A 15,884-nucleotide genomic window follows, 5' to 3' on the forward strand; every position below is an offset into this window, starting at 1 on the left:
TAGGGCAAAATTTGACAAGTACAGAAGGCCTTTAGTTCTTTAGGGCAAAATTTGATAAGTACACAAGGCTAGAGACCTGTTCACTCTCATTACAATCTATGGCTGGTTTCCCGTTGTAAAGGTAGTGACCAGCTAAACTCTTATGCAATATGCATTGCAATCTGTGGCTGGTTTCCCATTGTATAGGTAGAGACCAGCTAAACTCTTATGCACTATGTATTGCACTCTTTGGCTTGTTTCTCGCTTTGAATTTGTTGCTTTTTTGTGCAAAGTGTAATAAGTACACAAGGCTATAGCCTTGTTGCATTTTACGGCAAAATTTGTAGCTTTTTAGTTCAACAGGTGATATGTACACAAAGCAGTTTTATCAAATTTAAAAAAAAAATCAGTTGAAAAACAGGAAAATTGAATATAAGTGCATCTATAATAAGTTGAGCGGACTTGGGTTAAATTCAGTGCTGATGGACGGAAGAGTTATTTTATTGCAGTGTAAAAAGAATATCCATACAACAAAAAGACAAAAGTATTTAAACATATCATTACATCAAGTACTGGTGCTTATTTCAAAGAGCTGTTTTAGCACAATAAAATGATGCTTACTACAAAACATTACCAGCCAAAATACATAACATGTCACATCTGTTCTTTCTGACTGGTATTTTGCAAATTTTTGGGTAAGCAACATATTCTGCTTAAGTATCACTCTGAAATTGGGCACAGGTGCTCATTTCATACAGCTGCTAAAGCAGAGCAAGCTTTACCATTATACCTTTACTATTTTAAAAGTGGTACACCCAGTCATTTTTAATAACATAACTTGCAAAATTCTATAGCATTTGTAATGGCAAATAGCAGTTCATGGTTTGCCATCATCGATGCCCATAAATGCATTGGAATGGTATGCCCGTCTCTACATCTTAGCTTACGTGTTGCTTAGATTTCTTGTTTCTGATATTCTTTTGATGCAAGCAAGGGTAGTATTTTTTCTGATTGGCGCAAGTTTGGTGAATAACATACAGCATGTGACATGCTGTCAACCAATATTTAACAGAATCTTTGCAAGACGTTGCATTTTTTTCAGAACAGGAAAAAATTGCCTACTCATCACAACCCCAAAAAACCATGAAGGGGAACAAATAGTCATGACTCTCGACCTTACTGCATACGCAGTAAGGTCGAGCTTACGGCCTTACTGCATACGCAGCCGATTTCACGAAACCTGACGCAACTGGGAAATCCACTTTGTGAAATCCGCTGAAGGTTAGTACAAGATTTAAAGCAAGGAAAATTCAAATCACAAAGTGATGTAAATTGTTGGTGACTGGTTACCTGCTAGTTTTCAATAAGCAACAATTTTTCTGCTGACCAGCTTTACGAAAATGTACCTTGGCCACGATTAACAGGAACAAAAACTGTCCGACAAATTATGAAAAATTCATCTTCAACTTTTCTCAATCATTATTTAACATCTTCAAAAATACAAACAAAAATAAAGATTTTAGGTTTTTAAAAGTTCAAACCAGGCAATTTGAAACAACCTTTTGAACTCTCCAAAATTTACAGTAAATAGATGTCTTCAGTACAAAAGTAGAATTCAATCTTTGAAATAAATTATAACAGTATTCTCCATACATTAAGACAAGAAAACCCAAAATATGTACATTTTCATCATGATCATTATAAATTAACTAATAATCTCATCAATAAATAACCATTTTTGATTCATAATCATATATTTACATTTTGTAGAAAATCTTTGGACGGATTTACACTATCAATAAAAAACTATTTCTTACTCAAGAATCTTGACTTTGGTCTAACATCTATATTCATACAATCTTTATGGGAAACAGGACTGGAATAGTCGACCGTGTGGAACAAAAATTAAGAATTAAAACCAAAGAATTACATACAAAAACATTTTTACACTTGAAAGACAGACATTAAGTGCAATACTAGTGAGTTGCATGAGGAATCGTGATGGGTAGTGTGTGTATCATTGTGCTCGTTTCAAGTAGCCACTATGGTCGACGGAGTGAGTGAGTGCAGAATACAAAATATTATGGTTTCAACCTTTTAAGGAATTTCCACCACTTTTTCCTAAATACATGACTTCTAAATACCCTGTGTGCTTCGCTAAATATCAACAACTCTGACAAAATATCAGAGTCAAGGTCAGCCATTTAAAGAATAAAAACCTTTCTTGGAAACTGAAACCAAAATTTCTTTTCCAATTTTAGTTAATGATTTTAAATTGGCAAAAACAGAAAAGGAAAATAAAAAAGTGAAATAAAAATCTGAAGAATTGAAGTTGATTAGAGTAAAACTGATCGAAGCGTTGGGCTATACATGACCGACTCTTTTCAGAACCACCTCAGCTCACAACGAGAGAGAATTTAAGTGGAGCTGCTGCAAACTGTAGTTCAAAGATTGATTTCCTACACGATATGGTTTAAAATACTACTTAACAATCCCACAACTTTACAAGGCGACAATGGTCCCATGTCTCGTTCCATCACTTGCTGTAGCCAAGATGTGTGCAACTCAAATTAACCTCATCTCTGTATGAGGATTTTTTTTCTAAAAAGTTTGACTCTGAGCTATGCTCTGAAGAATCATATCATAATGAAAATACTTCCCAAGAAGGACACCTTTCAGAGGTACCATTAGTCCGTTGGTCTTTTACAGTTGGTTTAGTTGGGAAGAATTTGGTAACTTTTATGACAAGATGGTACAAAAGTTAACAGTGCTGGTGTTTGAATGAGAACTTCCCACCTTGTTCAGTCGTCCAGCTGACACAGCATAACGACCCCATGGTTGACCCAGTGATTCTCTGGCTGGTTAGACCATGCCTCCATGGTCAGACAGTAGATCAACAGAGATGGTTGAATGATGTTCAGTCGTCCAGCTGACACAGCATAGCGACCCCATGGTTGACCCAGTGATTCTCTGGCTGTTCAGACAGTAGATCCACAAAGAAATCAAGATGGTTGAATGATGTTCAGTCGTCCAGCTGACACAGCATAGCGACCCCACGGTTGACCCAGTGATTCTCTGGCTGTTCAGACAGTAGATCCACAAAGAAAACAAGTCGGTTGAATGAAGTTCAGTCGTCCAGCTGACATAGCATAGCGACCCCACGGTTGACCCAGTGATTCTCTGGCCGGTCAGACAGTAGATCCACGAAGAAAACAAAGTTGGTTGAATGGCCGGTGGTTGACAGTGTGCCTCTCCGTGCGCTGGTCTTGTAGACTGTTGTGGAAAACAAGAGAAAGTGAGCATAAAACTACTGGTAACTCACTTTGTGAGCATCGGCTTCTTTGTAGTGACATTCGACTCGAGAACTTATAACAAAAGGAACATCAGGTCCATGATTGCTATCACAAATAAAAAAACAAAGGGGTCACCGATGTTCGGACAATAGTGGGACAAACATGGGTCTTACAGATTGGAGGTCATTACACACTAGAGTACATGTACATTGTACGTACATCTATACACATTAAAATCGGGACCTATAACAAAAGAGGACAATATAACAAGTTATAAACAAAAGAGGGAAATAGGAGGTTGCAGGCATAACCAAGCTTGGGTGAGGGTCTGTATTTGTACCAGCCATTACAAGATTATCTCTTTAAAAAAATGCATAAAAAAAAACCTATAAAAACAAAATCATAAAAAACCCATAACTATTGGTTGAATTTCTACTATTAACAATCGGAAGGAAAAAGAAAGTAGTTTATTCAAACTTGTACCATCCCAACCAAGTTCAGAAATGGGAGAATATTTTACCTGGGCATGAATAGGTACTCTTCAGTTCAAATGAGGATCTCTCTCCAGGTTTAATCCAAATCTAATGTTGAAGTCAAGGATCAAGACAGCATTGACAAACAGAGACATCCTTAAAGACAAAATAAACTGAAACACTACAAGGCATTAATTACTCCCCAGTTACATTGTTTGCCATCAAATTGAGCCACTGACGCACCACAAAATCCCACCCAAGTTTTTCTCCACTGGCTTTAACTGTATTTAACCCCAAACTATTGCACCCACAATAATGCAGATATGTTCACTTTACCTGTTTACATTACGCTGGTGAAAGTAGTTGTGGTAGTCACTGAGTTTTTACAAAATAACATTAAACTTTAACACTTTCTATTTGCAATAAGACTGAAGTCACACATAAAAAAGTAAAAGGATACAACTGGTAACGTATCATAAAGGAGTTTAGGGAGCGATTCAGCTAAACAGTTCCCCAATCGATCCCATCTGGCGCCCTCTATGAACAAACCCTTCACATAGATACCGTCATCCTGTCAAAAGAAAAGAGATAGGCAAGTTACATTAGAAGCCTTTTACATGGTCTTGAGCTCCGGGCTCGTTTGATGATGGAAACACTGTAACAAATGAGCACGGCTTCAAAATTCATGATTGGCCCACAGCTTAGAAGACAGAATCAGGGCTTATTTGTGAGGTTTCTTTCACCTCTGTGGACCCGATTTGAATCCCGTCTCGGATTAGAGACTTGTATGTGGATCAGGTTTTCAGGCCCTACCTGATTGGATAGGTTTTTCCAATTTAGGGTTTTCCTCCCACTATCTAAAACTGAACATTTCTTCTCTTTTCTGTTCACCCTGTTGCTAGCGCAAACTATACTGTTAAAACAAATTCTTAGAAAATAAAGTAATTTGGATAACTGAACGTTGACTAACAACCCACTTACTGGTTTACAAGGCATGGATGTTTCCTGCTCCATGACTTGAAACTGGAAGCCCAGCTGGTCTATAGGGATCTTGTACTTCCTAGCATAGTTCTGCATACTTCCCGTCAAGAAGGACTGAGTGAAGTAGAAGCCAGACATCCAGAATACTGTAGGCATCCCTGTCTGAATCCAATCCTAGGAATCAAACAAAGTCAGAAGTCAGTCAAAACTGTGGAGGCAAAAACTTTTGCATTCGTGTTCGTGAAAAGTACAATATCGTTTTCTTGGAAGAGCACATTCATTCCCACCCTCTGAAAGGCAGTTGACACTTTTGGTAATTTCTCAAAATAATTGTTAACATAAAACCTTACTTGGGAACAAGTAATGGAGAGCTGTTGATAGTATAAAACATTGTGAGAAACGGCTCTCTCTGAAGTAGCGTAGTTTTCGAGAAAGAAGTAATTTTCCACTAATTTGCTTTTGAGGCCTCGGAAGTAGATTTTGAGGTCTCAAAATCAAGCATCTGAAAGCACACAACTTCGTGTGACAAGGGTGTTTTTTCTTTCATTATTATCTCACAACTTTGACGACCAATTAGCTCAAATTTTCACAGGTTTGTTATTTTATCTTGAGGTACACCAAGTGAGAAGCAGTTGGTATTTGACAATTACAAATAGTGGCCAGTGTATTTAACACAAATGCAAAGACTTCAGTGTTTGTTTTAGGGAAAGTATGTTGCTCTTTTGAAAAGTACATTCATTCACACCCCATAAGTTTGAATGCAAAGACATTTGTGCTTGTTTTAGGAAAATTACTTTTGTGCTTGTTTTAGGAAAATTACATCATCATATTTTGGAAAAGCATATTCATTTCTACTCTCTAAACTCTACAGAATATTGTAAGCAGGGGCAAAGACATAATTTATTTTATTTCATTTGTTTATTAATTTATAAATATATTAAAATTTTCCGGGAACCCAATTTAAATGTATCAAACTGTCGAATATGAATAGGGAATTTTGTTTGCTCTTCAAATGGTATTTTTCCGAGGGAATTATTTTTCTTGAGGATTGATACCATTGTGAACTTTGTCAACTATTTGTATGGAACCCTTACCTTAAAGAACTGCAGTCTTGCCATCAGGTCTGTGATGTAGCTTCCAAGAGGCTTGAGGGAAGGGTAGGACTTGGCAGCCCACATTGCTGGAACCTACACAAGCAAGAAATTACCAATCATATCAGAAGCAATAGTCAGGGCGTTGACATTTCATTCACAAAAAACTTTCAGTTATGTTGTTATTGTCATCATCTTTAACAAATTTGGTAATCAAACTGCAAAATCTTTTTAGAAGGATTTGGGTACTTTTTGTAACACAAAATACAATGTCCACAGACTTACATTAAACCTACACCGTTTGAAGATAATGATAGTAGAAAGCGCACCTTAAAATATTAAATAATGAGGTGAGCTGAGGTGCTGTAGTTATTGAGAAATGAGTAAAACAATGTCATGAAAATACGTTTTTACATGCTAAAATAATTTTTGCCTAATGATCACTGAGACGAAAATTGTTTTCATGACATAGTTTTACTAATTTTCAAAAACAAAAGCACCTCAGCAAGTAATATTTTAAGGTAAGCTTTTTACTATTATTATCTTCGAACTGTGTAAGCTTAGTGTAAATCTGTGGACATTATTTTTTTGTCCTACAAAAAGTACCCAGACCCCTTAAATGTTACATGCCAAGTAAAAAAAAAAAAAAAATTAAAAAATAATCTGTTAAGCCATCTTGGATGAACAATTATAGTTTTTCATTGATTCCTCTTGTGAACTACTTCACTACATTTAACATGCTACTCAGTCTTTAATCAACCCACAAATATACCACCCTTTTCCAACAATGGTTCATCCCATTCTCTAAAGCGGATCTCACCTTGCCCACCATCATACTACTGAAGACGTCTTCTAGATCACTAGACATGACTACAAGTCCTTTCAGTGCTCTCCTGATATCGAGTAGACTACTGCGGATGACGATGATCAGTCTGCCGAAGCGAATCAGCTCCTGCACTAATACAGTGTTCATCGATTCCTCATAGCGTACTGGGTATTTAGCCTGGTGTTAAAAGACATAGTACACTATTAGTATTTTTTTTTTAATATTTAAAATTGAGTGAAACATTTTTTATCTGAAACATCAATGATTATGACCAAACATTTTCATTTGAGGGGGGGGGGGGAGGGGGGCAAAGACATAATCTCATTTGGGTATTTGGAGAGGTGAGATGAAGGGGTTTCGAGTGTGGGGTCAGGGGGGGGGGCTTCTAAATGGGGAGTTGCTCCCCCTTCCCGCACCTCCCCCATTACATTACTGCATTTGTGTAAATATTCGTTACAATCCAGAAAAGACATCTTTACAGGACATTTTCTTATCAAGTTGAAAAAAGTTCAAGACAAAGATTCTTATTAAAAGGTTCAAACAAGCCAATCGGCATAAGACAAGGATAAATTGTTGAGAAAAAATCTCTGAAGATCCCTGAAGATGATTGTATTATAATTTTTGGCAGTCACAGAGAAGGCATGGGAAATGAGTGTTGTACCTTGACTTCATCTAAGCTGAAATTAGGAGGAATCTTGGAGAGAATGTCCGATGCTAGATCTTCAATAATCTGCTGGGAAGTTCGACCCGCTCCAGATGCCTTTACAAAAAAAAAAAAATTAATGACAGTTAAAATAAACATACAAAAAAGAATTTCATATGCATGAAAAGCCTAAAATCTTCTATTCAAATCAACTTCAAGAAAAAGCCACACTATTAACGCGTTTTCTGAAAAAAAAAAAAAACACTCCAACCAGAAACCGCTCTGCCTGATGGCAATCTTTTCAATTTGAAGCATAATTTAAGTATGAATAATCAACATCTTTAGTTATTATGTAATTCCGGAAAGAGGAAAACAAATCGAAATTGTAATAGCTAATATTTTTCTCTTTGACAACTCGATGCATACTGGCATAGCCTAACAGTCGTCCAGCTTGTACAATACCATTATCATTCAAGTCAGTAAGAAATCAAATGTACAGCACAGCATTACTTTGAACCTATAATAGCAATGACGTTGAACATGGACTTGAGCAAATTTGCCGAGTGCAGAATAAATTTGCTTCATAGCAGCCAGTTGTTAAAGACAGTGGACACTATTGGTAATTGTCAAAGATTAATCTTCACACTTGGTGTATCTCAACATATGCAAAGTATAACAAACCTGTGAAAATTTGAGCTCAATCGGTCGTTGAAGTTGCGAGGTAATAATGAAAGAAAAAACACCCTTGTCACACGAAGTTGTGTGCGTTCAGATGCTTGATTTCGAGACCTCAAGTTCTAAACTTGAGGTCTCGAAATCAAATTCGTGGAAAATTACTTCTTTCTCGAAAACTAAGTCACTTCAGAGGGAGCCGTTTCTCACAATGTTTTATACCATCAACCTCTCTCCATTACTCGTTACCAATTAAGGTTTTATGATGATAATGTTTTTGAGTAATTATCAATAGTGTCCACTGCCTTTAAAATGTGATGACATTCATTGAGAATAACCCCCACCTAGCTAAAAACCCCTTTCACACCATATTGATTTCCAGGAAAACTCTCTACTTTTTCTTTTTTCTTTTAATTTTTGTCTTCAACCTTGGCAAAGTCCGGAGTAAACAAAAAGGGAAATTTCTACCTTCACTTGGGAAAAGAGTTATGTATAACCCTGGTGTACAACTTGTTCAGTTTTGCTAATGAAAACTGCATTTTAAATATTTTAAAAACACACATGGGGTTGTGGTGGAGTTAATAATCCCCAGGAATTACCATGGGTTTTATTTTCTGGGATACAGTGTGAGAAGAGCTTTAACTAGTAACATAACAATAAAAACAGTGGTTGTATTCTCTATAACCCATCCACTGTAGTACAAACCCTGAATACCTGTTCCTTGTGTTGATTTTTAAGTACTCTCTCAATCAGATTACCACTGTCGTTTGGAGTCTAGCGGCCCACGGCAAAATGCAGTCACACAAGCACACAGAAACAGGGTGATACAAACACACACAGCATGTGAAGCAATAAAAGCATAGTGTGAATATAAAAACAAAAACCATCAGTTAGTTTGATCCACCCCAACAGAGAGAATACAGTCATGCTTATTGATAAATCTGGATCATTTTAAATTGTTAACTTGGCAGTTTGTAAGTGAAGTTAACACAGCTTTAACTACTGTTACGCAGTACCCTTGAAGAGCCATTAAAACAGTTATGTAAAAAAGAACAGTGTTATAAATCCACCAGAGGTACATACAGTATATGTTCCTTAAAACTACATAACCTAGAGGACGTTGTAAGGGCAGGCAATTTATTGTAGCCATTATTTTAGAGCATATGACATTTGTCCATCGTGCATGGTGCGTAGTTCACAATGTGTAAAATTGTAAGTCCACGCCAAGGAACACACATAATTCCATGTGTCAATATTGCGTACTGTCTTACCCATAGAAATGATGTGCGCAGCTTGGCATGTATTTTAATTTTAAACGATTACGCACAACCCATTACATAACTGATGGACCCAAGGTTTTCCAGTCTTATAAACTTTAACTTGTTCATTGACTTGATGCATGGTGCACAGAGGCTATACCTTATGAACAAAGTTTGCTGAACATTTTAGCAAATTCTTGTGAATAAAGGTGATAAAAAAAGTGCGTGTCATAAACATATTGTAAAAAAGAAGCAGCGAGATTTTGGCAGTGAGTTCACAATGGTATTATATAAAGTTATGTAATTGATTTGCAAGGAATGGCTGCTGCCAGTGCCAGATCAGCAAGTTTTTTTGCAAAGCTGTCAATAACAACTTTGTGAAAGGGCTCCCTGTGAAGCAGAAAAAGGTTTTATGAATTTACGCCCTTGGAGTTCGTGTGCCAAAAAAGCCACAGTAGACTTTAAATCAAGTCAGTAATGAAGGCTTTCCCTATAACTGCATCCTTTGTTGGTCATACTTTGGGATATCAATTCTTTAAAATGTAAAATCAACATATAAAATCATGCAAATTAGATTTAAAATCATGCAAGGAATCAATTACAAGGGCCTAAATTAGAGAGGACAGACTTTGGAGCTAGTTTAGACAAAATGAAAAGGGAAACTGGTGCAGGGAAAAGGCAATTTCAGTGGGTAATAAAAACGTAAGTGCTGAAGAAATTTGGTTCACCGATACACAATCACTGATGTCCAAGCTCTAAAATTTGTTAAGCCGGTTCATACTGCTAATGCGAATCACATTATTATGTCACGAATTCGCAATAAATAATTTGCAAAATTTGAGATGTGCTCAACTCCTTTCTGCAAAACATTCAGAGTGAAAACAGAGCTGTGACGTTAAAAATCGCTTAAAAATCGCATTTGCATTTGCAATTGCATTTGCAAGTATGAACCAGGCTTTATTGACAAATTACATGCACAGCCTACTGTATTATAAGAAAGATAGAGAGAGGAATGGCTAATGTTTTTTTCATGAAAATTTCTTTTAAAATCCAAAGAGGAAAATAGGAAATACTTGATGAGTTTGTAGTACTGAGTGTTATTTTTTCTGCTTTAAAAGCTTTTGGAAGAGCGATGACATGATAAGGGAATAAAAGGGTAGCGACGAGTTCTTAAACACGGACGTTTAAGAACGAGTCACTACTCTTTTATTACCATTCATAAATGCCCTTTTGTTAAAAAACGTTAAAAGAATACAATTATAGACACTTTGACAATCTAAAATTCAAAGTTTGAAATATTTTTTCAAAAACTTTTGAAGAATCTGTTGATGTGCATGGTTGTGTGTATGTGCACGCGCTTTCAAATAGATTACGCGCTGTTACTAATAGCTATGATAATCCACGTGATAATCTTGCGCGCCCGACACGCGGAAGTGAGCCGGTTATAAACAGCTCCAGCTGGTCATTATCAACCGTTTAAACACCCCACATGACGCGCTCTCCCCCAATAGGAGTAGAGAAGCTGTCTGGGGTATTTATGAATGTTATTTTAGTCAACTGGAATTATGTTTTACCCAGTTTTCATTATAAAAACTTGTTTAAGACCCCAAGGAAAGAATATGTTTAAAGGCAAAGTAAACAGGCATTCACAGCAAACATGAGACAATACTTAACGCACTACCTCAGCAGTCTGTACATCACAGGTTTCCATGGCAACAGAGTTGAGCAAACAATTATGACCATCACAATGCGATATGGGAGTGAATGCAATAAAAATGAGGAGAAAAACAGTTGCACATAAAAAACATTTCAACAACCTTGCATCTGCTTTGTACATACTCAAACAATCTTGACATATTTAAATGGTGGTTGACATGAAAATCCCTTACAATGTAAATGCATTACTACCGCACACCGTGAAATGCCCTGTTAATTTCCCAATGGGTTAAATTTTAATGAATTATCATGAAGCTAACTTTGCAATGAACAGCTAGACAATTTCATTCTGCAGAAATCTCCAGACTCTTTGCAGTTTTGTTCTCAATTTGTTCCTGTGCCGGGTAGTCAGGAGCTTGTTTTGGCAACAAAAGTTACTGTATCGGACAGTACAATTAGAAACTTTGCATGATGGTTATATAATTTAGGTGAGGTTTGCGGGTTACACCATTCTGAAAAGAACCAGTGGTTGATTACTCATCTTTGATCAGTTTACTCTGATCGTCTTTCTCCTGATAAAGCATATCTATTAAACCATTGATTTTTGGAGCCGGCAAAGTGCAGTGTCGGAGGCATTCGTGGGAGAGTGCTCGTGGGGGCCAGCTGTGCTCCATGCCACACGAGCATGCGGTGAAGACACAGTCTGTTATTAAAGTATGACCGAGGAGGCTGGCAGCGCTCTGGCCCGGCTGCCTGTGGAGCCTGGCATGAGGCCCTGACTTGGTGGAAAGCCTGTCTTTTCAGAACAAGCACTACTCAAAAGAGATTTATACGTGGTGCTACCACAAACCTCACCTACATGTACGGGACAGAACAAACTCAAAATACATGTTTGGAGCGAATGTTTTTACCTGTCTTGGAAGAGTAAGTAGGATACCTTCAAACAGCTGTTGGGTCTCTTTTTGATCTTTACTGATATCAGCGTTCTCATGAAGTCCAAACACCTGTACAAGGATGGTAATACATACAATCAAAACATACAGAGTTACTCAGTGTTTTATAATATAATAATAATACAATAAGCTGGCACGTTTTCCATACCAAAAAAAAAAAACACTGTCAAAGAAACATGGTGGTCCTTCAGCAGATCCTTGAATGATTCAAGAAAGTTTTCTTTTGTTTTGTTTGTTTAGCAAATACAAGTCTCTTGTGGAAGTGGTTTTTATCACAAATTGGACATAAAGGTGAAAAGGATCTTGTTATTGACAATTATTTGGGTATAGTAGTGTTAAACAAAGACTTCACAACAAATGACAACAAATGATCGATACTTGTAATAGTAGTTATTTCTTTGGGAAAAGTCTTGGAAAACAGATTGATGTGTATTGAACAACAATAGAAATTAAGAGCAAAAGGGTAGATAAAAAAAAATGGCCATTAGCAGAAGACAAAATTAACAGAAAAAAAGGTAAAAACTTGTTTTGCTCTTTTTACCACACTTGTGTTTCTGTTGAACTTACCCAATTCAAAACTTTAATGTGACTTGATTGTTTAATTTTTTTAAACCCATTTGAGAAATTGTTTCCCTCAGTAAAAAGTGCTTACAGCTGTTAAATGGGGTAGACTAAAAGTGGCTTATAAGTCAACACATAACAGTGTTATGACAAAGTGAGTATGTTAATTGGTTTGAGGATGTTAAAATTATGACAAAACCTGATAAAATAACTTTGAAAATGTGTTTCAGTAAAAATACAATGATAGGTGAATGGGGGGAGTATAGACCTTCACCATGCCTAGACCATCAGCCAGTAGCAATAATGAATACTCTCATTGTACCAGACTGTTTTTTTTCCTCCAGGCCTCGGTTTGATCACATTGATTTAAACGGAAGGAATTCAAGATGGCTCCCACCATGATAAAAGTATCTACTACAAACTATGTCAGGCATGCAACTGCCCGTTGAAAAAAAAAGAGGAAAATTTACAAAGGCACAAGGCAAGTGCGGAGCGAGGCAGCCGAAACGCCACGGGATATGATACCCACAAAGGTAGCCTAGAAAATGTTGAGGTTTATTATGCTCTTAGGTGTATTTTTAGCATGTACTAGGCTTATTTTACATGATTGTAGTTGTACACTGTTAATGCCAGGCATGTATTAGGCTAAATAAAATACTTTTTCACGTTAAAAAAAAAACAAAAACGCGGAATTCCGCGGAAACGGAAGAGTTTCATGCCTGCTATGTACCTCTGGATGTGGCAAGAGAGGCAGACTTCTGATATACTCAATGTAGCTTTGAGATGGACCTGACACCGGACATCGATAATTCCCGCTCTCAGAAAAGCTGTAATTCTCCATCTTGAGTATACTCTCATTATAGAAGTTACTCAAGAGACTCATGAGGAGACGGCGATCTCGCTCGTCAGTGACTCGTCCTCCGTAGTTACACTGTCCAGTCAGGTATGAAATGGCCTCTAGAGGGACATCCTCATAATCATTCAGGAACATCTATCACAGTAAAAATGAAGATTTATTTAGAAAAGTTTCAGCAATTAAACAGGATTTGGAATGAAACAGAAAGGATGCTGTGTCATACTGAAACTTTTCTTGCATGAAAAAAAAACATGAATCTTTTTGTCAGGAGTAATTTTTCGGGTAACAAATCAAGTGAGAAATTGGCAGTCAGGTACTGCATTTTCCCCCCATAAATTTGTAAAAAATTTAAGCAAATATAGTGAAAAATAAAAAACAATAAAGCATCAACGAGTGGTATAAAAACATATTTATCTAAGAACACCAGTAAAATCTCAACACAACAATTTTTGTATGCCCCAAAAGGTGACAATGTACTAAATTGTAAATAATAACAAACACTTCATAAGATGGAAAAGCATGCCTTACAGCAATGATAAACTTCTGTCAGACCTTGACCGAGGCAAAAACAAACGGTGGACAAGACTAAATAATAGCCTAGTACCACACGATATCTATCATTAACTCTAAATTGGCGGCTACAGCTACGGCTACGGCTGTTGCTAAGGGTGCTGCTAAGGACATCCTATACTTCAACACATGGTGATGCAGCAATCTAGCCATAGCCGTAGCAGAAGCCGCCAATTCAGACACAGGCTAAGTATTGTTTTCTTACTTGCTGTTGTCGAACGCTTATCCTGAGATCTGACTCGTTGAACTCATAAGAGATGTTCCATCCTAGAGCACCGAACTGCCTCCTTTCTTGAACCAAGGCATGGAAGAAACATAAGCTGAATAACAACTTCCTCCATAGCTGTGAAAAGAAATGGAAAGTTAAACAATACAAATATGAATATGGAGAGGATGTATAAACAACTGTTACAATTATGAATATGGAAGATATGAATATGATCAACTGCTACATTATAACTATAAAGCCTCACTCAATGACACTAAAGGTACTTGAACATTCAGTATTTTCCTGTGAGGTATTATTGAGCTTGAAGTATGAGACCAATTCATAAGGTGCTGTGGCACAATATACATGTAATGCCAATCAATTGCTACAATTGTATTGTGAATACGGGAAATATAAATACCTGCTAAAATTATGAATCTGAAAGATAGGAGTACTCAACTGCTATATTTATGAGCATGCTATTATTAATATGTATGAGTTATAATAGATGTTAAATTTGCATCAGGGATAAAGAATATTAATTTTGGTTTTTACCCATATACACCGATGTGTGTTAGCACTGTATACTCAGTACTTTCCCGAGTCCTGTGAAAAAATATCACAGGCATGTTACTCGGGTGGGATTCGAACCCACGACCCTTGCAATTCTAGAGCAGTGTCTTACCAACTAGACTACCGAGGTTGCCCGGTAGCTAGAGGCAGTTCGAATCCTATGTTTTGGCAGCGGGTACCGCAACGATATAATAGATGTTAAATTTGCATCGGGATAAAGAATATTAATTTGTATTTTAATATGTATGAGGGTTTTTTTCCCGAGGGTATGTGGGGGGACACACAAAAATATATTATGAACATTATTCAAGAACAAATATATTTGCAAATAAATAGATGAATATTCATATTTTTAACTCACCTCTGGTTTGTTGCATCCATCAAAGAACTCTGGATCAGATATAGGATCATTTAGATAGGATCTAAGGAGATTAGCCCTTAATCCCTTGGGTGGTTCATTGGTCATCTTAATCCCATTCTGTAAGATGGAGACTGGGAAGGAAGGTGATGGGTAACTGGTAAGCCAGAGTCTGAACGTAGGCTTGGTCTTCTCTGGATCAGTGATGAGCTCCTCACAGATCTTCTCTAGCGTTGGAAGCCATGAAGTAGCGAGGTGGCAGTTCTGGAGGACGACCCATGTTCCATTTTCTGCGGCCTGCATGTTGGGAAGAAATGTACAATCAGGTTAATTTCTTATAGACAGAAATAGTTTTGGTTGCACTCTAAGAATTGTTCAAAATTATTCCCAATGTAAATGGAATCATACTCTGTCACTGATAAGAGCTAAAGTTTTACAGTCCCTTATGCTAAGACCGTATCTTAGAGAAATCAACTCATAATGCCATAGCAAAAATGTTCTGAATAGCATTTACGCCATAGGCGAGTTTAAAACACAGTGATACAATTTTTTGCCATTGAGCACTTTTGTGAGAAATACAAGGTTTTTCCGAAATTGAGAAACATTTTCTTTGCACTGACATGAACAGCTGTGGTGACCACAGTCAGGAAGACATCCAACTTACAGCACCCTTAATAAAGTCAAAGAAAGAAGGACCTCTCATTGGCTGCTAGTTGTGAGTGCCACGTACCCACCTGTAATAGTACCATTGTTTCACCTCAGTGAAAGTGCATATCAAAGAGAACTGCATGTATTTAAGTAATTTTCCATCAACAAAGAATTGTTACCTGGAACTTTTGACAGCCCAGAGTACAGTTTTCTAATATCACATTGGGAAAAAAATAACATTGTTCCCTACCCAAATAAAATAAATACTTCTGAAAACATTACAT

General features: G+C 36.9%; 1 protein-coding gene across 1 annotated transcript in view; it reads right to left on the reverse strand.

Annotated features, from left to right (window-relative positions):
- Nucleotides 1–1,434: 1,434 nt before the first annotated feature.
- LOC139934047 (dynein axonemal heavy chain 3-like) overlaps nt 1,435–15,884 on the reverse strand; it is a 109,994-nt gene continuing 95,544 nt past the window's right edge. The window contains exons 72-83 of the mRNA XM_071928329.1: nt 14,956–15,249; nt 14,019–14,156; nt 13,118–13,378; nt 11,785–11,877; nt 8,673–8,732; nt 7,305–7,403; nt 6,638–6,820; nt 5,821–5,913; nt 4,727–4,900; nt 4,206–4,316; nt 3,793–3,853; nt 1,435–3,252 (exon numbers count right to left, since the gene is read on the reverse strand). Coding sequence (XP_071784430.1) covers nt 3,107–3,252; nt 3,793–3,853; nt 4,206–4,316; nt 4,727–4,900; nt 5,821–5,913; nt 6,638–6,820; nt 7,305–7,403; nt 8,673–8,732; nt 11,785–11,877; nt 13,118–13,378; nt 14,019–14,156; nt 14,956–15,249 — 1,713 coding nt within the window. The 3' untranslated portion in view covers nt 1,435–3,106. The remainder of the gene's footprint in view (nt 3,253–3,792; nt 3,854–4,205; nt 4,317–4,726; nt 4,901–5,820; nt 5,914–6,637; nt 6,821–7,304; nt 7,404–8,672; nt 8,733–11,784; nt 11,878–13,117; nt 13,379–14,018; nt 14,157–14,955; nt 15,250–15,884) is intronic.

This window comes from Asterias amurensis, chromosome 2 (genome assembly GCF_032118995.1).
Source record: "Asterias amurensis chromosome 2, ASM3211899v1".
Lineage (NCBI taxonomy): Eukaryota > Metazoa > Echinodermata > Asteroidea > Forcipulatida > Asteriidae > Asterias > Asterias amurensis.